The 25,651-nt window shown below is 40.6% G+C and overlaps 1 protein-coding gene across 1 annotated transcript in view; it reads left to right on the top strand.

Annotated features, from left to right (window-relative positions):
* LOC117514727 (CUB and sushi domain-containing protein 3-like) overlaps positions 1–25,651 on the top strand; it is an 885,172-nt gene that overhangs the window by 566,396 nt on the left and 293,125 nt on the right. Inside the window, exons 38-42 of the mRNA XM_034175291.1 lie at positions 4,332–4,450; positions 14,328–14,397; positions 15,952–16,068; positions 22,173–22,382; positions 24,602–24,790. Of these exons, the coding sequence (XP_034031182.1) occupies positions 4,332–4,450; positions 14,328–14,397; positions 15,952–16,068; positions 22,173–22,382; positions 24,602–24,790 (705 nt within the window). The remainder of the gene's footprint in view (positions 1–4,331; positions 4,451–14,327; positions 14,398–15,951; positions 16,069–22,172; positions 22,383–24,601; positions 24,791–25,651) is intronic.

The following is a 25,651-nucleotide window of genomic DNA, read 5'->3' as shown; positions in this document are numbered from 1 at the left end:
AAGAAGCTGCTCTAACTTACGGACACGGCTCTCTAAGAGAGCCACCCTATCTTCCAACATCACGCAGGTTTTACGGAGGGTGTAAAGTAGAATTAGTAGTGTATTTGTGCACTAAGAAATTCAAGAATGTAGCCAAGCAAACACTAGCTAACCAATAATGATTAAGCTAACCACTCCCAAGGCTCACACAGATGCAAATAAAGCAGGTTTTTTACACCCAATGTTGATTCCCACAAAACCTTGGATATGGTTAATTTGACTGCTCTGTGGGACATACTGAGAATTTGGTGGTTCCCCAATCAGTTTGTTCCTGAGTGTTGCACAGAGTGGAGGCAGAGTGTTCACTGTGGATTTGTTCTGTCTCAAACCTTGTTCACTGGTCACATGGACTGCGTGTTGGATAACGTCATCCCTGAGGAAATGTGACTGTGAAGAAAGGTCCACTGACTTTCTGAATGATACCATGACACTTTTTGGAATTAATGGAAGCCCAGATTTCAGCACTGAGTGCGGAATCAAATTCTGCGGACTTACAATTGCCCTGGATTAAGACTAAGATACAGGCTTTCAATGGCTTTGTAGACTCATCCATCTGAAGTGTGTCTGTATGTGGTGAAAGTGTCAAACATCTTCGGGAAATCACTTGTCTGCCAATACCAATAGAGCGCTTCGCTCTCAGACTGTAGGCTTACTTGTAGTTCCTAGGGTTTGTAAGAGTAGAATGGGAGGCAGAGCCTTCAGCTTTCAGGCTCCTCTCCTGTGAAACCAGCTCCCAATTCGGATTAGGGAGACAGACACCCTCTCTGCTTTTAAGATTAAGCTTAAAACTTTCCTTTTTGAAAAAGCTTATAGTTAGGGCTGGATCAGGTGACCGTGAACCATCCCTTAGTTATGCTGCTATAGACTTAGACTGCTGGTGGGTTTCCCATGATGCACCCAGTGTTTCTTTTTATTCACCTCTTTTTGCTCTGTATGCACCACTCTGCTTTTAATCATTGGTGATTGATCTCTGCTCTCTTCCACAGCATGTCTTTTCCCTGATTCTCTCCCCTCAGCCCCAACCAGTCCCAGCAGAAGACTGCTCCTCCCTGAGCCTGGTTCTGCTGGAGGTTTCTTCCTGTTAAAAGGGAGTTTTTCCTTTCCACTGTCGCCAAGTGCTTGCTCATAGGGGGTCGTTTGACCGTTGGAGTTTTTCTGTAATTATTGTATGGCTTTTGCCTTACAATATAAAGCGCCTTGGGGCAACTGTTTGTTGTGATTTGGCGCTATATAAATAAAATTGATTTGATTTGATTTTACTTGTCTCTGAGACTTCATGCTGTGAGGTTGAGACATTTGAGGAAAAACTTGTAGAATCATGAGGCCGCTGGACAAATGTGTTTGTTGATACCAATAACTTTGCAGGAACGATGGCCCAACTCTTCAGAATCCTGGTGCTTCCAGTTTTTTGTGACTATGACACTTGGGCTAACTGACATAATGCAATGACTTGATGTGTTTTGTTTTTGTTTGAGGTCTCTCCATAGAATCCTTGGGAGCTGTTGAAACAGCATTGTTTCATATAAGAGGATACTTATGGAGATTTCGATAAGGTGGACGACTTACATTGTCAGGGAATGTCGGTTATATCACTTATTTATACCGTCAGCCAGTGTGCAGGTGCTTCAGTGCTGAGAATCCCAGCACTGTGAAGTAACTGAGGGGTCACCCATATATCACCTGGTTGTGTCAGATTGATGGCTGCTTTGGGGGGGTGGAGATGGACTACTTACTGCCTGGGTGATTAGGCCACAGGGAGGTTCTCCAGTGTGGTGCATGTGGTGATGTGTGGCACTGGTGCATGCTCCCAGACCTGACCTAACCTGCTGATTTTGCAACATGTTTGCAGTGGAAGAGCAACTGTTGTATTTAAGTTTAGCTGTTGTATTTCTGCACTTTGTACCATAACAAACAAACAAAAAAAAAATCCATTATGTCCCTCTATCTAAACCATTGTGTGTTGTCTCATCAGCATCCAGTTCTTTTGCCTTTGCCAAGTAACTTTCATTATCAAACACACTGCCACCAATTCCCTTTGAACAATAAACAATAGACATTTTCTTTCCACAGGTTTGATTTACCTTACAACACACACAACAAACACAACTCATAATTCAGAAGGTACAAACCAACAAAATAGATGGACTATATAAAACAGTGGCAATAAATCAATATATATGTTGAAAAAAGTGTGTCCTAGACAGGTCGTGAGGCCAGTCAGGCCAGTGCTTATCCCCAGATACTGTAGTGGATGAGTGTCTATGCCTCTCAATGGACAGAACACCAGTCCATCGCAGGTTACTTACCCAGCCAAGGCCAATACCCATTTCCAGTGGATACTCCCGGGGGCCGAATTCTCTTGTTACCTTTCCAGCTGTGTAGACTGAGACAATGCAGATGAAGTGACTTTCCCAAGGACACAAGTAGCATGGCTTTCTACCCACTTCTTTTTGCAGGGAGAAAATTTTCATTGCCAAGGAGCCAGGACAGGACATTACCAAGAGCCAGGACAGGAGGAACCCCCCCTGTCCTGTTCACCAGCAGCATTTCCTGTGTTTTCGTTTTGTGAATTGTTTCTGTAATTTATGTCTGTAGCATGGCCCAAGCAGAGGGTCACCCCTTTGAGTCTGGTCTGCTTGAGGTTTCGTCCTCAGAGGGAGTTTTTCTTTACCACTGTTGTTCTCGGGGTTGGTAAGGTTAGACCTTACTTGTGTGAAGCGCCTTGAGGCAACTGTGTTGTGATTTGATGCTATATAAATGAAAATAAATTGAAATTGAAAAAAAGCCAAGGATTTTTTGTTTTGTTTATTTTGTTTGCATTTCAGTTCAAACTTTCACTGAACTGATATTATTGAAACCTTAGGAAAAGGCTGAAACAGATCGTATTTTTGGTTGGGGATAAAGAATAATAAAAAAGACAGAGGTACACACTATGAGATTATTTTGGGCTTTGGCAGATGTCCAATTTACCTGACGGGATCACAGAATTGTTCAAACTTCTGTTTTGCACTATTCTTGTGTTATTGCTCTGAGGCGTATTTCACTTTATGTGAAGCACCACACTTGCCACTTTATGGAACAATGTGCGAGTTTCATGCAACGCTGCAGGCGCAAACATGATTGTTCTCTGCAAGTAAGGCTACATGAGCATTTCAAGAAACTATTTTACAGCTGCATCAGGCTTTCATGTCAAGCTTAAATTGTGGTCACCATGGGCAACAGCAGCAAGAACAGTTTGGAATGAATTGTATCAGCCAATCTCTTTGAAATCTGTAAAATTTTCAAACGTTTAAAGCAAAAAAAAAAAAAAAAAAATCCTCAGTCTGTAGAATTTCACAGAGAAATAGTTTCATTTAATGTGTGGTACTTATAGAAAAAAAACAATCCCACTCACTGTTCTAACATCCACCCACTTCCTCTCTGTGGATTTTATTCAGTTAAATGTGCGCCTATTGGTCCCCGTGGGGAAATTTGTCTTCTGTTTATTCCTGAGATCACATTAAATCAAAATTAATTAATGCAGGATTAATTAAAATTAATCCTACTAACAGACAAATAAATAACTAAAACAAAATCCAGGATTATCCTACCTGGTGGATGCTGTTAAAATCTTAATGCAATTTTTGACCAAACATTAATCTTTTCTTAAATTAAGAACATCATAAAATGTGCATATCCTGAACCTCCATCTCTGCTTGTTTGTTTAGCCACTGACTTGTGGCGCCTGTGAGGTGGAAACAACTGTGTAATATTTTTCCTGTAGCCTAGACTGTGGATTTTATTTTCCTCCATAAACCTGCTATAATGCACGTCAAAGCTGGGATCACTGTTGGTTTTTAGCCTCTGAAATGCCAAATCAGGACTCTCAGTACCTGTCGAGTAGTGCTGGAATCACTTTGTTCCAGTGGAGCTCAATACTTGTCGAATAATACTTTGGGGATTGCTTTGTAATTTCACAGTTCAGATCACAGTTGGAAGGATTGTGTGAACACCACAACCAATAGAATAGCCTCCTGACTTGTCCCAGTTTTGTCATGTTGCGAGGAAACTTTTTACTCAATCACTGTGCAATTACAAGCACTTTAAAATGAGGCGGAGTGTAATCCCTTGTTCAAATTATTGGTTTTAATCTCCATTTTCCCCCTTTCCAGTATGTGTGCAGATTAAATGTAAATGGTGCTGAATGCTGATGGTCATCATGACAGTAATTGCATAAATGCACTGTGCAGTTAGAAATTGTGTGCAGAAGAATGATCGCTGTCTGCACTTGTGTGTTGTGACTCTGTCCTAAGCAATAGGTTTGGATTCGTGCCCAGAGCCGATGTCCCCTAGTAATGGCCAAAAAGTGGGTGACCGCTACACCGTGGGTGATATGGTGTCATTCCACTGTGATCAAGGCTTCACATTACAGGTAAGAAAAAGCACACAGTGCAGCCGGAGCCCAAATCCAGCACATGTATGGCTGTAATAAGTGAATGACATCTACCTGCCTGGAGTGGTAATTTCAGGGGAATACCCCAAAGGATGAGTCTGTCCAGGCAGCGTTACCCAGTACTTTGTCGAGGGTTTGTGTGTATGTGTGAATGAGCAAGTGAGTTGGAGCACGGAGAAAAGTGCATTATTACCCCTCTTTTATTACTCCTACAAATAAAAGAAACTGGGGGTTATGTAGGAGTCACCCAGACTATGTGTTTGTTAAGTGTGATGTAGCGCATCATGTGATTTTCAACTTCTGGGTCCAAACAAAAAAGGCGCGCTGTCATTAACATTGAGAACTGCACTGAGACGCTCTGATCAGGCTGCACTTAAACCACTGCACACGAACAACATCATTAACATTGCAACATCAAACTCTTCATATTGTGCCTAAAACTCTCCTGGATATATTGACTGGGTTTTTAGACGTTGTTATTGCATTTGTTTTATGTAAAAACGCCAGAAGCTCAGGTCGTTTCTCCATTATTTTCAATGGGAGTTGCTGTGAGCTGTGATCGCTTCCTGTTCATGTCGTTTGTGGGGGAAGTGAAGTTTGCACTTTAACGTCCTGATTATTGTCCTGTAGTTTTCTCTGGGCCCCTCCCCAATCAGACCGGGAGTGACATGTTTAGCCGCATGTTCTCCTTGAATTGCTGGCTGTCTGAGTGGTGTCCAAAAAATGAGGTGGGCTTCATAGATAATTGGCAAAGCTTCTGGGGAAAACCTGGTCTTGTTAGGAGAGACGGCATCCATCCCACTTTGGATGGAGCAGCTCTCATTTCTAGAAATCTGGCCAATTTTCTTAAATCCTCCAAACCGTGACTATCCAGGGTTGGGACCAGGAAGCAGAGTTGTAGTCTTACACACCTCTCTGCAGCTTCTCTCCCCCTGCCATCCCCTCATTACCCCATCCCCGTAGAGACGGTGCCTGCTCCCAGACCACCAATAACCAGCAAAAATCTATTTAAGCATAAAAATTCAAAAAGAAAAAATAATATAGCACCTTCAACTGCACCACAGACTAAAACAGTTAAATGTGGTCTATTAAACATTAGGTCTCTCTCTTCTAAGTCCCTGTTGGTAAATGATATAATAATTGATCAACATATTGATTTATTCTGCCTTACAGAAACCTGGTTACAGCAGGATGAATATGTTAGTTTAAATGAGTCAACACCCCCGAGTCACACTAACTGTCAGAATGCTCGTAGCACGGGCCGGGGCGGAGGATTAGCAGCAATCTTCCATTCCAGCTTATTAATTAATCAAAAACCCAGACAGAGCTTTAATTCATTTGAAAGCTTGACTCTTAGTCTTGTCCATCCAAATTGGAAGTCCCAAAAACCAGTTTTATTTGTTATTATCTATCGTCCACCTGGTCGTTACTGTGAGTTTCTCTGTGAATTTTCAGACCTTTTGTCTGACTTAGTGCTTAGCTCAGATAAGATAATTATAGTGGGCGATTTTAACATCCACACAGATGCTGAGAATGACAGCCTCAACACTGCATTTAATCTATTATTAGACTCTATTGGCTTTGCTCAAAAAGTAAATGAGTCCACCCACCACTTTAATCATATCTTAGATCTTGTTCTGACTTATGGTATGGAAATAGAAGACTTAACAGTATTCCCTGAAAACTCCCTTCTGTCTGATCATTTCTTAATAACATTTACATTTACTCTGATGGACTACCCAGCAGTGGGGAATAAGTTTCATTACACTAGAAGTCTTTCAGAAAGCGCTGTAACTAGGTTTAAGGATATGATTCCTTCTTTATGTTCTCTAATGCCATATACCAACACAGTGCAGAGTAGCTACCTAAACTCTGTAAGTGAGATAGAGTATCTCGTCAATAGTTTTACATCCTCATTGAAGACAACTTTGGATGCTGTAGCTCCTCTGAAAAAGAGAGCTTTAAATCAGAAGTGCCTGACTCCGTGGTATAACTCACAAACTCGCAGCTTAAAGCAGATAACCCGTAAGTTGGAGAGGAAATGGCGTCTCACTAATTTAGAAGATCTTCACTTAGCCTGGAAAAAGAGTCTGTTGCTCTATAAAAAAGCCCTCCGTAAAGCTAGGACATCTTACTACTCATCACTAATTGAAGAAAATAAGAACAACCCCAGGTTTCTTTTCAGCACTGTAGCCAGGCTGACAAAGAGTCAGAGCTCTATTGAGCCAAGTATTCCTTTAACGTATCGTTATCTTTGGCTGCTTTCAGTGATGCCGGTATTTGGTTAGACTCTTTCTCTCCGATTGTTCTGTCTGAGTTATTTTCATTAGTTACTTCATCCAAACCATCAACATGTTTATTAGACCCCATTCCTACCAGGCTGCTCAAGGAAGCCCTACCATTATTTAATGCTTCGATCTTAAATATGATCAATCTATCTTTGTTAGTTGGCTATGTATCACAGGCTTTTAAGGTGGCAGTAATTAAACCATTACTTAAAAAGCCATCACTTGACCCAGCTATCTTAGCTAATTATAGGCCAATCTCCAACCTTCCTTTTCTCTCAAAAATTCTTGAAAGGGTAGTTGTAAAACAGCTAACTGAGTATCTGCAGAGGAATGGTCTATTTGAAGAGTTTCAGTCAGGTTTTAGAATTCATCATAGTACAGAAACAGCATTAGTGAAGGTTACAAATGATCTTCTTATGGCCTCGGACAGTGGACTCATCTCTGTGCTTGTTCTGTTAGACCTCAGTGCTGCTTTTGATACTGTTGACCATAAAATTTTATTACAGAGATTAGAGCATGCCATAGGTATTAAAGGCACTGTGCTGCGGTGGTTTGAATCATATTTGTCTAATAGATTACAATTTGTTCATGTAAATGGGGAATCTTCTTCACAGACTAAAGTTAATTATGGAGTTCCACAAGGTTCTGTGCTAGGACCAATTTTATTCACTTTATACATGCTCCCTCAGCCCCAACCAGTCCCAGCAGAAGACTGCCCCTCCCTGAGCCTGGTTCTGCTGGAGGTTTCTTCCTGTTAAAAGGGAGTTTTTCCTTCCCACTGTAGCCAAGTGCTTGCTCACAGGGGGTCGTTTTGACCGTTGGGGTTTTACATAATTATTGTATGGCCTTGCCTTACAATATAAAGCGCCTTGGGGCAACTGTTTGTTGTGATTTGGCGCTATATAAAAAAATTGATTGATTGATTGATTGATTCCCTTAGGTAGTATTATTAGACGGTATTGCTTAAATTTTCATTGTTACGCAGATGATACCCAGCTTTATCTATCCATGAAGCCAGAGGACACACACCAATTAGCTAAACTGCAGGATTGTCTTACAGACATAAAGACATGGATGACCTCTAATTTCCTGCTTTTAAACTCAGATAAAACTGAAGTTATTGTACTTGGCCCCACAAATCTTAGAAACATGGTGTCTAACCAGATCCTTACTCTGGATGGCATTACCCTGACCTCTAGTAATACTGTGAGAAATCTTGGAGTCATTTTTGATCAGGATATGTCATTCAAAGCGCATATTAAACAAATATGTAGGACTGCTTTTTTGCATTTACGCAATATCTCTAAAATCAGAAAAGTCTTGTCTCAGAGTGATGCTGAAAAACTAATTCATGCATTTATTTCCTCTAGGCTGGACTATTGTAATTCATTATTATCAGGTTGTCCTAAAAGTTCCCTAAAAAGCCTTCAGTTAATTCAAAATGCTGCAGCTAGAGTACTGACGGGGACTAGAAGGAGAGAGGATATCTCACCCATATTGGCCTCTCTTCATTGGCTTTCTGTTAATTCTAGAATAGAATTTAAAATTCTTCTTCTTACTTATAAGGTTTTGAATAATCAGGTCCCATCTTATCTTAGGGACCTCGTAGTACCATATCACCCCAATAGAGCGCTTCGCTCTCAGACTGCAGGCTTACTTGTAGTTCCTAGGGTTTGTAAGAGTAGAATGGGAGGCAGAGCCTTCAGCTTTCAGGCTCCTCTCCTGTGGAACCAGCTCCCAATTCAGATCAGGGAGACAGACACCCTCTCTACTTTTAAGATTAGGCTTAAAACTTTCCTTTTTGCTAAAGCTTATAGTTAGGGCTGGATCAGGTGACCCTGAACCATCCCTTAGTTATGCTGCTATAGACGTAGACTGCTGGGGGGTTCCCATGATGCACTGTTTCTTTCTCTTTTTGCTCTGTATGCACCACTCTGCATTTAATCATTAGTGATCGATCTCTGCTCCCCTCCACAGCATGTCTTTTTCCTGGTTCTCTCCCTCAGCCCCAACCAGTCCCAGCAGAAGACTGCCCCTCCCTGAGCCTGGTTCTGCTGTAGGTTTCTTCCTGTCAAAAGGGAGTTTTTCCTTCCCACTGTAGCCAAGTGCTTGCTCACAGGGGGTTGTTTTGACCGTTGGGGTTTTACATAATTATTGTATGGCCTTGCCTTACAATATAAAGCGCCTTGGGGCAACTGTTTGTTGTGATTTGGCACTATATAAAAAAATTGATTGATTGATTGATTTATTAAATTCCACGAAGGTTAAACATAGCAAACACGGATCATTGGTAATATTTGTTTTAGCAAGTTTTCAGGGTCTCATGGATGCAGTCTCTTATTAACGTGATGAAAAGCATAAAAAAATTACATTTTAGTAATACAGTGGAACATTGATTTATGAGTTTAATGTGTTCCGTGACCAAGCTCGTAAGCCAATCTGCTCATATTTCAAATGAATTTCCCCCATTGAAAATAACTAAAATAATTTTAATCCATTCCAGCCTTGTAAAACATCCCCAAATCACTCTAAATTATGAAAAAATATTTTTTTATTAACAAACAGACATGTATATTTTACCTGTGCATAATAAAATATATAAAGTAAAAGAAAAAATTTTTATTAAGTGTTCTTACCTTAGAAACAGACAAATGCGGTTAACGGAGGCGGAGAAGGGAGGGACAGAGGTTTGCGCACACTGGAAACACAAACTAAACATAAACTGTAGATCCTTAAAAAAGATCATACAGATGTAACTTTTATTGTAAACTTGCAGGTCTTTGGACCTGGAAACAGATTTATCACGTGATGCATTAGGTCAAAGCTTAACAACCATCTAGGGTATAGGGTCTGAAATTGGGCCACTGCCAGTTACCAATTCCATACAAGGATATTACGTCATTATGATGTCTAACAGATTTTGTCTGCTTATGTTGAATATGGCGCCAGCACCCAAAAATGAGCAAAGTATAACAAACCTTGTATGAAACTGAGAACGGATGGTGGTCCATTTTTGGGATAAGTCCTGGATCCAAGGTGAGCCAGTGTGCCTTTGAGATCGAGAGATGCAGAGAAAGAGTTTATTGAGTCATGAGGCTGCTGGGCAGAGGGGTGTGACCATGACCGTATATTTGCAGTCAAATTAAGGTCCAAGTCTTTAGGTTTCTGGCGCTTGCTATCTCACTATATGGACTTGGATGCAAACAGGTGACCAAAGAGGTTGACAGGATGTCTTTGGCGCTTGGTCTCTTCAGAGCTTTAGGTACTGCTGGAATGATTTTTGTAAAACAAGCGATTGCTTATGGAGACAAAGATGAGGTGTATCACTTGCATTGTGGGGGAGCATCAACTTTAACATTTTGTCCATGTGCCACATTTCTCTTGGGCATGATCCAGCATGTAGATACCTTGGTGTTGAAGACCCCCAGTGGTTGGAGAAGGCCAGGGGATGCCCACATTTCACCTGACTGCTGCAGTTATGTAGATGGATACTATAGAGAAGTTTGGATGGAGTGGATGTCTGTCTGAGTGGTTGCCAGTCAGGAGCGAAGACAGTTCTGTAGTGTGGTGGATGAGGCGATGCATCGCGCCCAAACCTGAGACTTGACCTGATACATCATATATTGACTTTGTAAGTGCAACTCCTCCTAAACCAATTGGTGGATTTCAGTGAAAGTTCACATCATGGTAGCACACCATGTGAAGATGAGCGTGAAGGTTTGATGGCTCCAAGGGGAGATAACTGGACATTTTAAATCCATCATATTTGTCAACAAAAGGTGCAAAGGTTGACCAGTTCATTAATTTAGGTATTTCAATACAATGCAAAGGTTGACCAGTTCATTAATTTAGGTATTTCAATACAAAACTGCCACAGATATATAAAACACACAAGCAATTAGTTTGGCAGAGTGCGGTGGCATGGTGGTGCTTTAGCATGGTGGTGTGACGGCTGTTGGGGATCAATGCGTGAGCTTGCTCATAGATCTGTACTTTTGTATACTTCTGTCTTTACTTTGAAGTGTGGTTCTGCTGGAATCTGTGTGTCTTCCGTGTGTCTGTCTTGTCTCGTTGTGTATGTGTGTGTCTGTTACAAAGCAGCTTTACCGTCCCCCACTGCAGTCAGTGCGGTGTTTTGAGCGACCGAACCTTCAGCGCCACAGGCGATGCATTGTGTTAACAGGAGCCCAGATAATCTCACAACCAACTTTTTTTCTTGCCAACTCAGGTTTTCACTTCTTTTCTCTCTGGACCATCCAGTAAGACTTTATCTTCAGGCTTAACATCATAACACGAGAAATAGACTAGAGGTCATTCTGCAAACAAAAGTCATTGCATTTTTTGAGCTTGTGTTTGTGTGTACACGTGTCAGTTGGAGATTGGCCAGTGGGTGTATCTATGAGTTTTACACACCACTTGGCTACAGGAAACCTCAAGATGACACCAAAGAAAAATCAAATGGATTCAAGCTCAAAGCAACACAGTCAGATCCAGTTTTGATCCATGTTGTTGTTACCCTGAGTGCCACCGTGTGAGCATGGTATTACCATTGCTCGCACGCGCGCGCGCGCGTGTGTGTGTGTGTGTGTGTGTGTGTGTGTGTGTGTGTGTGTGTGTGTGTGTGTGTAGAAGGACACCCCCTCACGCCGTATTACCTCCCCCTGATAAATTAAAATGAAAAAAAACTAATTAATTAATTTATGCTACAATAGACAACCAAGTATCACTATCCCAAATAGACATGAGCAAATGTAATTATAATCATCAATGAACTTAACTAATTAGTAATTACTGAGCAAGTAACGTAAGACCCTACAAATTACACAAAGTCCCTGCCTTCACCTCCCCTCATGTCAAATTGATTAAAGGACAAAGCACAACTATACTTCAAAAAACAGAGAGGGAAATACAAGATTGAATTGCAGTAACAGCAGTCAGGTAACCTCGTACCCCCCCCCCCCCCCCCCCCCGCCCCCAGAAAAAAAACAAAAAACAAAAAACACAACATCAATTTGTTTAATCTTGTCCATAATATCTATTCTTGTTTTCATAAAGCAGGTCTGGACTCTGACTGTGCCTTGGTACCTATGTAAACTAATTACACGCAACAAAAATATAAACGCAACACTTTTGGTTTTGCTCCCATTTTCTATGAGATGAACTCAAAGATCTAAAACTTTTTCCACATACACAATATCACCATTTCCCTCAAATATTGTTCACAAACCAGTCTAAATCTGTGATAGTGAGCACTTCTCCTTTGCTGAGATAATCCATCCCACCTCACAGGTGTGCCATATCAAGATGCTGATTAGACACCATGATTAGTGCACAGGTGTGCCTTAGACTGCCCACAATAAAAGGCCACTCTGAAAGGTGCAGTTTTGTTTTATTGGGGGGGATACCAGTCAGTATCTGGTGTGACCACCATTTGCCTCATGCAGTGCAACACATCTCCTTCGCATAGAGTTGATCAGGTTGTCAACTGTGGCCTGTGGAATGTTGGTCTACTCCTCTTCAATGGCTGTGCGAAGTTGCTGATATTGGCAGGAACTGGTACACGCTGTCGTATACACCGGTCCAGAGCATCCCAAACATGTTCAATGGGTGACATGTCCGGTGAGTATGCCGGCCATGCAAGAACTGGGACATTTTCAGCTTCCAAGAACTGTGTACAGATCCTTGCAACATGGGGCCGTGCATTATCCTGCTGCAACATGAGGTGATGTTCTTGGATGTATGACACAACAGTGGGCCTCAGGATCTCGTCACGGTATCTCTGTGCATTCAAAATGCCATCAATAAAATGCACCTGTGTTCTTCGTCCATAACAGATGCCTGCCCATACCATAACGCCACCTCCACCATGGGCCACTCAATCCACAACATTGTCATCAGAAAACCGCTCACTCACACAATGCCACACACGCTGTCTGCCATCTGCCCTGAACAGTGTGAACCGGGATTCATCCGTGAAGAGAACACCTCTCCAACGTGCCAAACACCAGCGAATGTGAGCATTTGCCCACTCAAGTCGGTTACGACGACGAACTGGAGACAGGTCGAGACCCCGATGAGGACGACGAGCATGCAGATGAGCTTCCCTGAGACGGTTTCTGACAGTTTGTGCAGAAATTCTTTGGTTATGCAAACCGATTGTTTCAGCAGCTGTCCGAGTGGCTGGTCTCAGACGATCTTGGAGGTGAATATGCTGGATGTGGAGGTCCTGGGCTGGTGTGGTTACACGTAGTCTGCGGTTGTGAGGCTGGTTGGATGTACTGCCAAATTCTCTGAAACGCCTTTGGAGATGGCTTATGGTAGAGAAATGAACATTCAATACACGAGCAACAGCTCTGGTTGACATTCCTGCTGTCAGTATGCCAATTGCACGCTCCCTCAAATCTTGCGACATCTGTGGCATTGTGCTGTGTGATAAAACTGCACCTTTCAGAGTGGCCTTTTATTGTGGGCAGTCTAAGGCACACCTGTGCACTACTCATGGTGTCTAATCAGCATCTTGATATGGCACACCTGTGAGGTGGGACACCTCACACACCTGTGCCCCCCCAACCCCCACTTGGGGTCACCACATGCAAATTCAATATGGATTTGCATGTTCATTTGACACACATTTTACACCTGATGCAACTCCACATTAGATGGAGAATGGACAAGAGTGGCCTTGAACTGGGAACCTTCAGCTCCATATATCACCACAGTTCCCAGAGCTGTACTGGGTCCTGCACACCAAAACCACAAGCAGACAATGGTCCATCCCCACCTCTTGAACGTAGGCATTTGTCCTACTTTACTCAGTGAATCATGGGCATCCACTTGATGAAGTCACATGCAGAATAATGCCTTGAAAAGTGTACTACATCAACAAAATGTCATAGCTGATGTTCCCTCATGATGCCATTGATAACCTTCATCTTTATCTTCATCACCCTAAGTAGCCATTCATTTGACACAAAGTCATTCCAGCTGTACGCAAGGATAAGGATCCTCTTCAGAGTGCCAAAGACATCCAATTGTCGCCTTTGGGCATTGGTTAATGTCAACTCTGGCAATCAGACAGTTAGACATAAAGCACCAGGACCGAAAGACTTGGATGTTTGACCTTCTGCAAAAGTGTCAGCATCATCACATTGTTCCATCCTGTTACCTCTTGATTCCATAAGCTGTTTCCAAGCTTCTCTCGAGCACGCGGAGACACGAATGTCACTGCAGAGATAATCACAAGTGCTGCAATCAGAACTCCACATGTACTGAAGTCGATCATTGTCTGAGAAAATACAGGGTGTAGAGTCATATATCACTGTCACATTATCAAGCACAATGTTTATGCTTTTGTGATTTTTGTATTCAGACTCTCAACTGGGAAACAAAAGCTGCCCTTCTCGCAACAAAAGGCCCTCCTGTTAATCTCAGTATCATCAAATATTTAGATGCAAGACCTTAAGAAATCCAGAAATCTGACCATTAAGGAAGTCTCCTGTTTTTTGTTTATCCCCCCCACCTCTATAATTTGTGGTAATCATGAATATAATGTTTGTTTTCTTCTACAGGGTAATGCATATATTACCTGCATGCCTGGTCCTGTCAGAAGGTGGAATTACCCCGTGCCTCTGTGTTTAGGTAATGTATTATTTAATACAGGCTGACATTTCATAGCTTGGGGTTTCACCTCAAACATTTTACCCAACAGAGTTGACAACCAAAAACATATTTGTAGCATCAAGCACATTGTCATTCACCTGTTGTCAGGGACTTCTGCTTTATCCGCTTCTTCTTCTCCTCCTCTTTTCAGAGAGGAATGTCAGTAAATTACTCATATACAGAACTACACACAGATCAATGACTTTACAGAGGACTTGTTATTGTATTTGGGGAAGCTACAATTTGATTGTAACTTTGGGGGGAGGGCGCGGAGGGCTCAGGTAGCAGGGATTATGAATTTTCTGCTTTTGCCTTCAGTTGAAAATCAGTAACACTTTGCAGCATCTTACTGAGCACTTTGATTTCCGATACCCCTGATGAGACTCTAAAATCTCCCCTGACACTTCTGCTGATGTTGATCTCCATGGCGATGGATTCCGGGGATTTCGCGCTACCTTTTTTTTTTCTTTTTTTTTGGCACTTTCCTCCAATGCTGAGTCCCAATTACACACACGCAAACAGCGCTCATGCAAATGTATTGTTACTCAGATATAACGTGCTGTATGCTAATATAAACCAGGCTCTTCATGTAAATGTTGGCGGTCTGGTTTTCACAGCTCACTGCTGACACAAATCCCAGCTTTACTGACGATGGTCCCTGCTCCGGCACATCTGTGTTCACTCGTTAGCTCCTCACGCGTTCACGGCACGTCCGTCTCAACATCCAGGGATCTGTGGTCGCTTTGTTGGTGAAAAACTCATCAAAGTGGTTGTATGCTCTGACATAAAAGTGTATAATGCACTTATGAGTACCTCCCGCCTCCTCCATCTCTCATTTTATTTCCACATGGGTCAATCTGGTTCCTGCACCAGCAGCCCAATTAAATCCCTGGATAGTTCCTGGGTTGGCACATAATCCCTTAAAACGTGGAGGCAATACCCTGTGCGTTTCCAGCCATTTGCCACATTAATAGGCCTGTTGGAGCTGGAACGGGAATAGAGGATTGATTAAGATACAACTTTACATTCATGCCTCTGCTGGCAATAATTGCATTCCACCTGGTTAGGGTTTAGGCTATGAGAGACAGGGATGAGTGCAACCTTCACAACAAGCCGAAGTGTTCTCCACACCGCGGTCAAAGAAGTGGGGAGATGTGTCGCCTAAGAAGAGGCTGAAGTAATCTGCACCGCTGCTGAGCAAAATCTGTGGCGCTGCAGTGAATATTGAAGCCTTCATTTATTTTAATTTAAAGCACCGTCAAACACAGAGTCTGTCATCCTTTCACCAATGCCCTTATGGAGGATGAGCAACCCACTCTGCCAAACACAAACAGCCCACCTCCACAGCAAACTAATAAAGCACATCCACAGCAGTTTTTCTGGCTCATCCCTCTCTTAAACATACAAACACACTATTGTCTTTTTCTCAGATTCGCACATATACACATGAACTGTATGCCGAGCAAACATTCCTATTGTTTCCTGTTCAGTGAAATTGTGACATAATTTTTCTCCTTGCTTGGGCCTCCTCAGCTCAGTGTGGCAGCTCCATGACACAGATCAGCGGCGTCATCCTCAGCCCAGGCTTTCCAGGGAACTACCAGAGCAGTCTGGACTGCAGCTGGAGAGTTCAGCTGCCCATTGGCTTTGGTTTGTCATCTTCTCTCTTCTTGTAGACCTACTGTTTGTCTTCCCATGTTGTTAGTGATGAGTTGTGTATGCTTTAACCTGGTGCATTTCTATTTGCTACTTTTTTTTTTTTTGAGAATTTATTTCATTCATTTAAAAGAAAAACAGAAATGCAAAATGAACAAAACATTACAAACCATTGAATGAAAAGGAGCAGTTTGGAAGAACAAGTCTTATATATTCTGCCCCTTTTTTACAATACAATCTTGCAAAGCATCATCAATCGACATCATTGCATTTCTATGACTTTGTCACATGCCACCGATTTCTTTCCTAATTTTAACCATTATTTAAAAGAATACATCCCTAATAGATTACATTTTAAACTTCAAACATTCTAAACATTATTAACAGATTACATTTTTGGCTTTGTCACAGCCCACTGACTTAGTTTTATACTTACGAAATACATCAAGTTTAATACGTTTTTTAAATAATTTAAGCGACCTTGATTCTTTGATTTCTTTGTTGAGGTTGTTCCATAATTTTACACCATTCACTGCAATACTCCATTCCTTTATCTTGGTTCTGAATCTTGTTTTTTTTAAAGACTTCTATGCCCTTCAAATTATAACTACTTACTCTTTTTTCAAACATATTTTGAATGTTTATTGGTAAGGTATTGTTATTCGCTTGGTACATTATTTGTAGTAATTTCAAATCAACTAAATCATGAAATTTAAGTACCCTATACCTAATGAACAATGGATTAGATGGATCTCTAAATTGACTGTTGCCAATCACTTTTAAAGCTTTTTTCTGCAAAATAAATAAAGGTTGTGTATAAGTTGTACATGTTGATCCCCAGATTTCTAATCCATAACTATTTAATGAATATTTAACTTTATGCAAAACAGCAATGGCTTTCGCTATCTTTCCTTTTATGTAATTTATGTGTGACTTCCATGTAAAATCTTCATCAATCATAACTCTGAAAATTTCGTTTCTTTTACCCTTTGAATGTCCATTCCATCTATTTTTAATGACACATCATTTTTTTAACTCTGTCATTAAACAATATGAAATTTGTTTTATTAAGATTAAGTGACAGTCTGTATGTCAAACCAATATTTCACTTTTTCCAACTCTGTATTTATCACTTATGCTACTTCCTGTATATCTGATCCAGAGTAAAATAATGTTGTATCGTCAGCAAATAAAATGCTACCAAGTAAATTAGATATATTCACAAAATCATTGATATACAAAATAAACAGTTTGGGTCCAAGTACCGACCCTTGTGGTACTCCACACATAATATTACACAATTCTGATTTAGTATTATTTATCTGAACAAACTGTTTTCTATTTTCTAAGTAGCTTTTTACCCACTGATGTGCAATCCCTCTTACTCCATATTGTTGTAACTTGTGAAGCAATCTTGAATGATCGATAACATCAAAAGCTTTTTTCAAGTCAATAAAAACACTTACCATATAATCCTTATTATCTATTGCTGTTGATATTTTCTCTGTTAATTCCATAATTGCCATAGCTGTTGAATGTTTTGTTCTAAATCCATACTGAGCATTATTTAAAATATGATGTTTCTCAATTAATTTATCCAACCTTGTCACAAAAACCTTGTCCATAATTTTAGAAAACTGTGGAAGCAATGACACTGGCCTGTAATTTGAAACGTTATGTTTGTCTCCATTTTTATATAATGGGACTACCTTGGCAATTTTCATTTCGTCTGGGAAAATCCCTGTTGACAGAGACAGATTACAAATGTAAGTGAATGGTTCAATAACAGTTTCTATTATACTTTTTACAGTCATCATGTCTAAATCTTCATAGTCAGTTGATCTTTTGCTTACACAGTTTTTTTTTACAATATTCCTTATTTCATCTTTTTCCACATTGTCAAGGAAAATACTATTGACCGTATTTACAATTGTATTTAATTTATCTTCTACTATTGGTTTATTTCCCGCCAGATTTGATCCCACCTTTGAGAAATAATCATTAAACTCATTTACAACTTCTTTTATATCATTTATCTCTTTATTTTCCTTGACAAGGTAATTCGGAAAAGTTGATTTCACTCCGTCACTTTCCATCACACTTTTTATAATTCCCCATGTTGCCCTCATATTATCTTTACTCTTATTCAGTTGTTCACTATAATAATCTTTTTTTTTTGTTTCCTAATTATTGTCAATAGTTTATTTTTATATTTTTTGTATCTGTGTTCTGTTTCCTTTGTTTGCATTTATAAAAAGCACTTATATAAATAGTTTTTCTTTACACAAGCGTTTTTTATTCCCTTGGTCAGCCATGGTTTATTTACTCTTTTCTTACTAGTTTTTATTAATTTACAATTTTTTTTATATGATTTCATCAGTATTTTCATGAATTAACTATATGCTACATTAACATCACCAACATAAACCTCTTCCCAATTTTGATTTTTAAGATCATAATTTAATGCCTCTAAGGCTTTTAATGACTTATCTCTTTTAAAGTTTATAACAGTTTTTTTTTTGTACCTATTTTTATATTTAAATATTGAAAAAACTGGTAAATGATCACTGAGATCTGTAATCAATATCCCATTCTTAATCATTTCATCTGTTCTATTTGTGAATATATTGTCAATTACAGTTGCACTTTGCAATGTAATTCTGGTTGGTTTTGTTATCAAAGGGAATAAACCCAAGCTATTCATTGAATTCACAAAATCACTTACTCTTTGGCAACTGGAGCTTTCCACATTAACATTAAAGTCTCCACACATAGAGAACATTTTGTTTTTGATTTGATGGAATAATTCTATTATTTTATCTGTAAATTTTACAACACAAGAGTCTGGTGCTCTGTATGTTGTGTGGGCCGCTGAAGAGGAGGTACTGCTGGCCCACCACCATTAGAGGGCGCCCTGCCTGGAGTGCGGGCTCCAGGCACCGGAGGACGCTGCCGCCTTACAGGAGCAGCCAGGATGACAGCTGTCACCCATCACTGGAGACAGCTGATTCTAATCAACAGGGAGGTATATCAGCAGGACGGCATCTCCACCTCATTTGCCGAGATATCGCCTAACCAAAGAGGTAACAATCTCTGCCCGAACATATAAATAACCATTGTTGTATTTCTTGTTGAGTATTAGTAGGACAGCAGACTACGGGACAACAGTTGGATAAGTACTCACCTTCCTACACTCCTGTATTGTTGTTAACGAGAGGTGGAGGTGGACTCTCCACCCTCCGTGTTGCTGGGTGCAGCCGCATCCACACCTGACTGTTTTTGTTCCTTGCCAGCAGTACCGGATCCGACGAGCGGAGGCAGTGGCCACCTGGGAATTCGGGACTTGGCGGCTCCAGTATTCCCGGGGTTCGGTGGCAGAGGAAATCGGGTTGGTTCCGGTTCGACTTGGACAGACGTCTCCTATCGTCGAGCCTGCCCACACGACACTGTTGTAATTGGACTCAGTCTCAATATTGTAATCGGCTGTGTTGTTGTGCCTGTTTTCACAACAGTAAAAACAGTGTTATTTGACTCCTCCATTGTCCGTTCATTTGCGCCCCCTGTTGTGGGTCCGTGTTCCTACACTTTCACAACACTGTATACACAACTGATTAGAATATTTTTAGATGTTTCATGTACAATTTCCACTGTCACAATTTCTATGACATCATCTATAATTGTCATTTCTTCTACAATTTTACATGTCAGATCTGTTTTTATGTACAAAGCAATACCTCCACCTTTTTTTCTCTTCTATTTACAAAATATAACTCATATCCCTCCATTTGAACATCAGCCATGAGGTCATTAGATATGAACTGAGGAGGTAACAGTACTGAGAGGTTTTCTAAGGAGGAAAAGTCTCAAAGCACACAGTTGATCATTTATAGTATCAGCAGCCACCAAAGCTCCCTGAGGTGAAGCAGTCAAGTACCTTGTTGCTGCTGCAACAACTGTTACTCCACCACTTCTGTCCACCTGAACACCTGCATATTCTACCAGGTGTAGAAAGCCTCCATGCTTCAACCAACCCCTTGCTCCTTACCTGTGAATACAAACCAGTTTTTAAATTTTTGTAATTTTTCCTTACTTTTTGCATTTATTTAATTTTAAATGTATATTCCATACCATTTTGTTTTAGTTTAAGGAGTGAAGATGAAGAATCTGAGCATTAATGTTAATCCCCCTCATACAAGCAGAGTGTGCGCACATTGTGAACCCGTCTATGTAAGGTGTATCTGAATTTTGTGCTGCATGAATGACAGAAAAACTCTGCACTTGACTTTAGACCAATTTTTTTTTTGGTGGTCTATGGTGCAATCAGTTTCTGCTGCTTCACATTAGCAATGCACCAGTACTTCACCTGAGCACACCTCATTTGCAAGAATGATTGCAAGGAACAGTTGTGATTGAAACAATGTGGGCACTGGATGTGATAATGACAATTGCATCAGTGGGAACCCACATTTGTCTGATGACGTGACATGTTATTTAGTTTAAAAAAAAATCAAATTTCAAAAGTAAATATGGTTTGAGATTGCATCTTAAAGTCAAAGTTTGGTATTTTTTCAGCTGTGCTCTATTTTTAGATGTTTTGGGGATTAATGTAATGGCACTGGACAAGCTAAAAACACTCAGTAAACAGCTTTTTGTCGCCACTGAACAAGTGAAACTTTCAGGTCGCATCTATATCATGTCTGGACACAAATGCGGGGCTCAAACTCACAGCTTTGAATTTTAAGATCATTTACTGGTTGGTAATGCAGGGTCCGGTACACAAAAAGGCAGTCTAATATCAGCAAGCAAATAAGAAACATCAGGCAATAAGGCGTGGTCGAAAAAACAGGCAGGTGGTTAAAAAATATTGATATTGATATTGTTACGAAAGCGCCACATTTTCGTAATGGGAGCACAAATTCATTCAAATACATTCTGTGACAGCTGCATGAAATTAAAACTGAAGTGGGGAGGCTCGAGAGTGGTTAGGGTTGGGGGAAGGAGTAGGGTTAGATTATGGTTAAGGTTAGGGTAGAGGTAGGGTTAGTAATAGTGAGTTAAAAAAAAAAATCCGACACGAAAATCTGAATCATTTTGTGACGGGAGCAAAAAAAAAAAAAAAAAAAAAAATGCGAGACTGGGTTGCCATTTTCCATTAGTTTTTTTTTTTTTGTTTTTTTGCTGATTGAACATGTTGAATCTGTGTTAGCAACCATGGTTAAGCGAACATGCTCTGATTGGCTGTTCAGCTTTTAGTGAATCAGTGCAAGATAAAAGAAATAGAAGTGAAAAAACCAAGCAAACTAAGAAGTCAAGAGGTTTCTTTGTTTTTCTTGGTACACAGAGTTTGACGTGGTTGGTGACAGATGTGTTAAATGCAGCAGTGGTAGTCAAACGGTTAAGTGCACTTGTTCCCAGTGCAGAAGGTTCCAAATTCAAACCCACTCCTGCCCATACTCTAATATGGAGTTGTGTCAGAAATGGCATGCGCCGTAAAACTTGTGCCAAATCTTCACACAGCTCCACCTCGGGTCTGCTATATTGACCCCGAATGTAAAACAAGGGAGATGCCGAAGAAACTTACTTTATTGACAGATGTGTCAAAGCGTGTCAAATGTGTCAAAAGCGATCTGTGATTTTCAGTTTTCAGTGTATGTCTTTGTACATAGACTAGCACTACCTACTGGTATGGAGAGTTTATGCATGCTCAGAACGTAATGTTAGACATCTGTCTGCTGTAGTCTTTCCAGTGTGATCAAATACTAATTTTTCAGGCGACATGGCTGGACGGATGCAAACTCACATTTGATCAGATTCTCGCTAGTCGACCTGAATCTCCCCGACCTCCTGTCACAGCCTTTAAGGTGCTCCTGCTCCTCCTCCCCCTCCTTCATTCAGGGAGGAGCCGTTGCATGCTAACAGATGTGGAAAGTGGTTGTTTCTTAAAACTCTGCAAAAGCAGAATAAGAGAACGTTTAACAGGCCTCACATCTGTTTGGCTTTAAACTTGAAAATCTATTTGAAATGCCCCTGGTGACCCGTATTATCTTGGTTAAGAAGTTTACAATCTGACTCCTTTATTGACTCTTGTTTCTTTACAGGGATCCATCTGCAGTTTCTGAACTTCTCCACGGAGCCCGTTCACGACTACCTGGAGGTGCGCAGTGGGAGCCTGGAAACAGGAACGGTCATTGATCGGTTCAGCGGCTCCGTGGTGCCAAATTCTCTCTTCAGCACCACCCACGAGACGACTCTGTTTTTCCACAGTGACTACTCCCAGAACAAGCCAGGCTTCCACATTATCTACCAGGGTGAGGAGCGAAAACAGAGCCTCCTCGTGATGATGTTAAAACAGGGTGTTATCGAAGTAGAGGAGAAATGAAGAATTTTGCTAATCAGGCTTCAAAGCCCACTAGTCAGGCTGGATACGGAGCAGTAATAACAATTAGTGTTACAAGGCATGCTTTCACTGAGGTGGTACGATTGCAAAAGGTTAGAGAACAAAGAAAATTAATGGTGACCCTTTTTTAACGTCTCAGCAGTGCGTATCTTTGAATAATAATAAGTCTTGGTTATATTAGAGAGGGGTTTTGTGTGTTAAATCTTACAGTTTAAAAGGTGTCTCCATAAAGGGCTTGAAGTAAGAATAAAAAACTTTAATGTACAACATGGTTGTGAGCGAAAACCTTTTACTTAATAAGTGTAATCTTTCAGACAAAAATGAAACATGCTGAAGTTTAGCCAACAATTTTCAGAAAGGCATCAAGCACCCAGCTGTCCGAGGTCACTGTATTTATTAGAGTATTAGAATGTCTACTACTGGCAGCACTTTTCATTTTTATTCTCTGGAAGCCATAAGGCCAGGAAGTATGTGCATGTGTGTGTGTTTGTGTGTGTGTGTGTGGGGGGGGGGGGGGCTCCTCTCTCTGCATCATTTGCATTCACATTTTCTTGTACCTGTGATAATGAGCAAAATTCATCACATTTTCAGCAACTTTGGACATACCAAATGAGCGTATCTCAGAAGAGTTTGAATTTGCGCATTAACTGCTTTTACCAAGCCCCTCTAAGGGCTGCACACGGCACCGAGCAGAATATTGGTTCTTGTGCTCTTGATAACGTCAGCAAAACATATCTGATTTTCACCAAATTTGAGCTGGATATTCCAAATCAATGTGTCTCATTGGAGTTCAAATTTAAGCTTGAATTGATTTCACCAAAACCCTCTAAGGACCCCCCCCCCCCCCCAACTTTATAGACTATAGTATTGATTCTTATGCCCATGATAACTTTAACAAAAGTGATTATATGATTTTCACCAAATTTGAGCTGGATATTCCAAATCAATGTGTCTCATTGGAGTTCAAATTTAAGCTTGAATTTATTTCACCAAAACCCTCTAAGGACTCCCCCTCCCCCACTTTATAGACCATAGTGTTGATTCTTATGCCCATGATAACTTCAACAAAGGTGATTATATGATTTTCACTAAATTTGAGCTGGATATTCCAAATCAGTGTGTCTCACTGGAGTTCAAATTTAAGCTTGAATTGATTTCACCAAAACCCTCTAAGGACTCCCCCTCCCCGACTTTATAGACCATAGTATTGATTCTTATGCCCATGATAACTTCAACAAAAGTGATTATATGATTTTCACCAAATTTGAACTGGACAACTCAAACACACACATACTTTACTGAACAAACTGTTGATTGTTGGAATTTATTATCCCCCTGACATCCATAATTTTTTCATCCATATCATATCCTAACCAGGCAGCCAAAAAACATCCAATATTTATTGTTATTTTCCCCCCGGTTCTTTCTGTAGCTGTCCCTCACAAAGTACAAACTTGAACTATTCCACACTTTTAAATTCATTCAAAGTCAGAGAAAAAATATCAGGTCTGGATTTAGTAGATCGTCTCTCACAGACGAGATCCCGAACAATGGACACAAAAGGTTTTTATAAAACGTGACACAAGCGGACTTTTTTCCGCAAAATCCTTTCCTTATTGGCCCCCCTGGGCATTCGAGGGAGGTCCAACCCCCTGCCCTGGACCCGCCCAGTAATGGAACATATATGAATTATAATGTAATCTAACTCTCTTTGTCCTAAATGGTAAAAAACTGGTTAAATACGGTTTTGACATGCACATACCAACAGAGAACAAAGGAAAGTAAGAATAAGAGTGAAAACTACCAATACAATCCTAAGATAACTACCAAAATGAGTACAGAAAACAAATAAAGAAAACCAGAATTGAACACATAAATATATCTAACATTATTCTACATTAATTATAAACCTTCAAGCTTGAAATTATTAAAGTAGAACTGCAAGTTTGCTCATTTTCCCAAATTCCAGTGTGGTACCATGATTGCATTAGTAACAGAGTTGGGTGTTTATATTTTCAAATACAGCATCAAATAATCGGCAGGAGACGCCTGCTACTTGAGTGTGTCGTCTTGTTATGTGTTTGGATTTGTTCTCTGAAATACATACTATGTGGCCATTTTGTTTCCCAGCATACGAGCTGCAGAGGTGTCCAGATCCCCGGCCCTTTCGGAACGGCATTGTGATCGGTCAGGACTACAGCGTGGGGATGACTATCTCGTTTGAGTGCCTATCGGGTTACACGCTGCTTGGCGAGCCTTCACTCACGTGTCTGCACGGCGTCAGTAGGAACTGGAACTACCCCATACCTCGCTGCGAAGGTGAGTGACATTGACTTATAATCACTGTTGTTCCTGCACAGAAGATTCCACTAAAGAAAAGCCAGAACTGAACCCTCATTGTTGTTAACTACAAAATATCAAGAAAAAACAACCCCTATTCCAATGAAGTTGGGGCATTGTGTAAAATGTAAATAAACAATGATTTGCAAATCCTCTTCAACCTATATTCAATTGAATACACCACAAAGACAAGATATTTAATGTTCAAACTGATTAACTTTGTTGTTTTTGTGCTAATATTTGGTCATTTTGAAATGGATGCCTGCAACACGTTTCAAAAAAGTTGGGACGGGGCAACAAAAGACTGGGAAAGTTGATGAATGCTCAAAGAACACCTAAATGGAAACAGGTGAGTGTCATGATTGGGTATAAAAGGAGCATCCCAAAAAGGCTCAGATGGGGTGAGGATCACCACTTTGGGAACAACTGCATGAAAAAATAGTCCAACAGTTTAAGAACAATGTTTCTTAATGTTCAGTTGCAAGGAATTTAGGGATTCCATCATCTACAGTCCATAATATAATCAGAAGATTCATAGAATCTGGAGAACTTTCTACATGTAAGTGGCAAGGCTGAAAGCCAACACTGAATGCCCAGGATCTTTGATCCCTCAGGCGGTACTGCATTAAAAACCAACATCATTGTGTAAAGGTTCTTTGCGCATGGGCTCAGGAACACTTCAGAAAACCACTGTCAGTTAACACAGTTCGTCGCTACATCTACAAGTGCAAGTTAAAACTCTACCGTGCAAAGCGAAAGCCACACATCAATAACATCCAGAAATGCCGCCGCCTTCTCTGGTCCCGAGCTCATTTGAAATGGACAGACGCAAAGTGGGAA

Source organism: Thalassophryne amazonica, chromosome 7 (genome assembly GCF_902500255.1).
Source record: "Thalassophryne amazonica chromosome 7, fThaAma1.1, whole genome shotgun sequence".
In the NCBI taxonomy this organism is placed as follows: Eukaryota; Metazoa; Chordata; class Actinopteri; order Batrachoidiformes; family Batrachoididae; genus Thalassophryne; species Thalassophryne amazonica.
The sequence above is the reverse complement of the archived record's forward strand: the minus strand, read 5'-3'. Positions and strand labels throughout refer to the sequence as shown.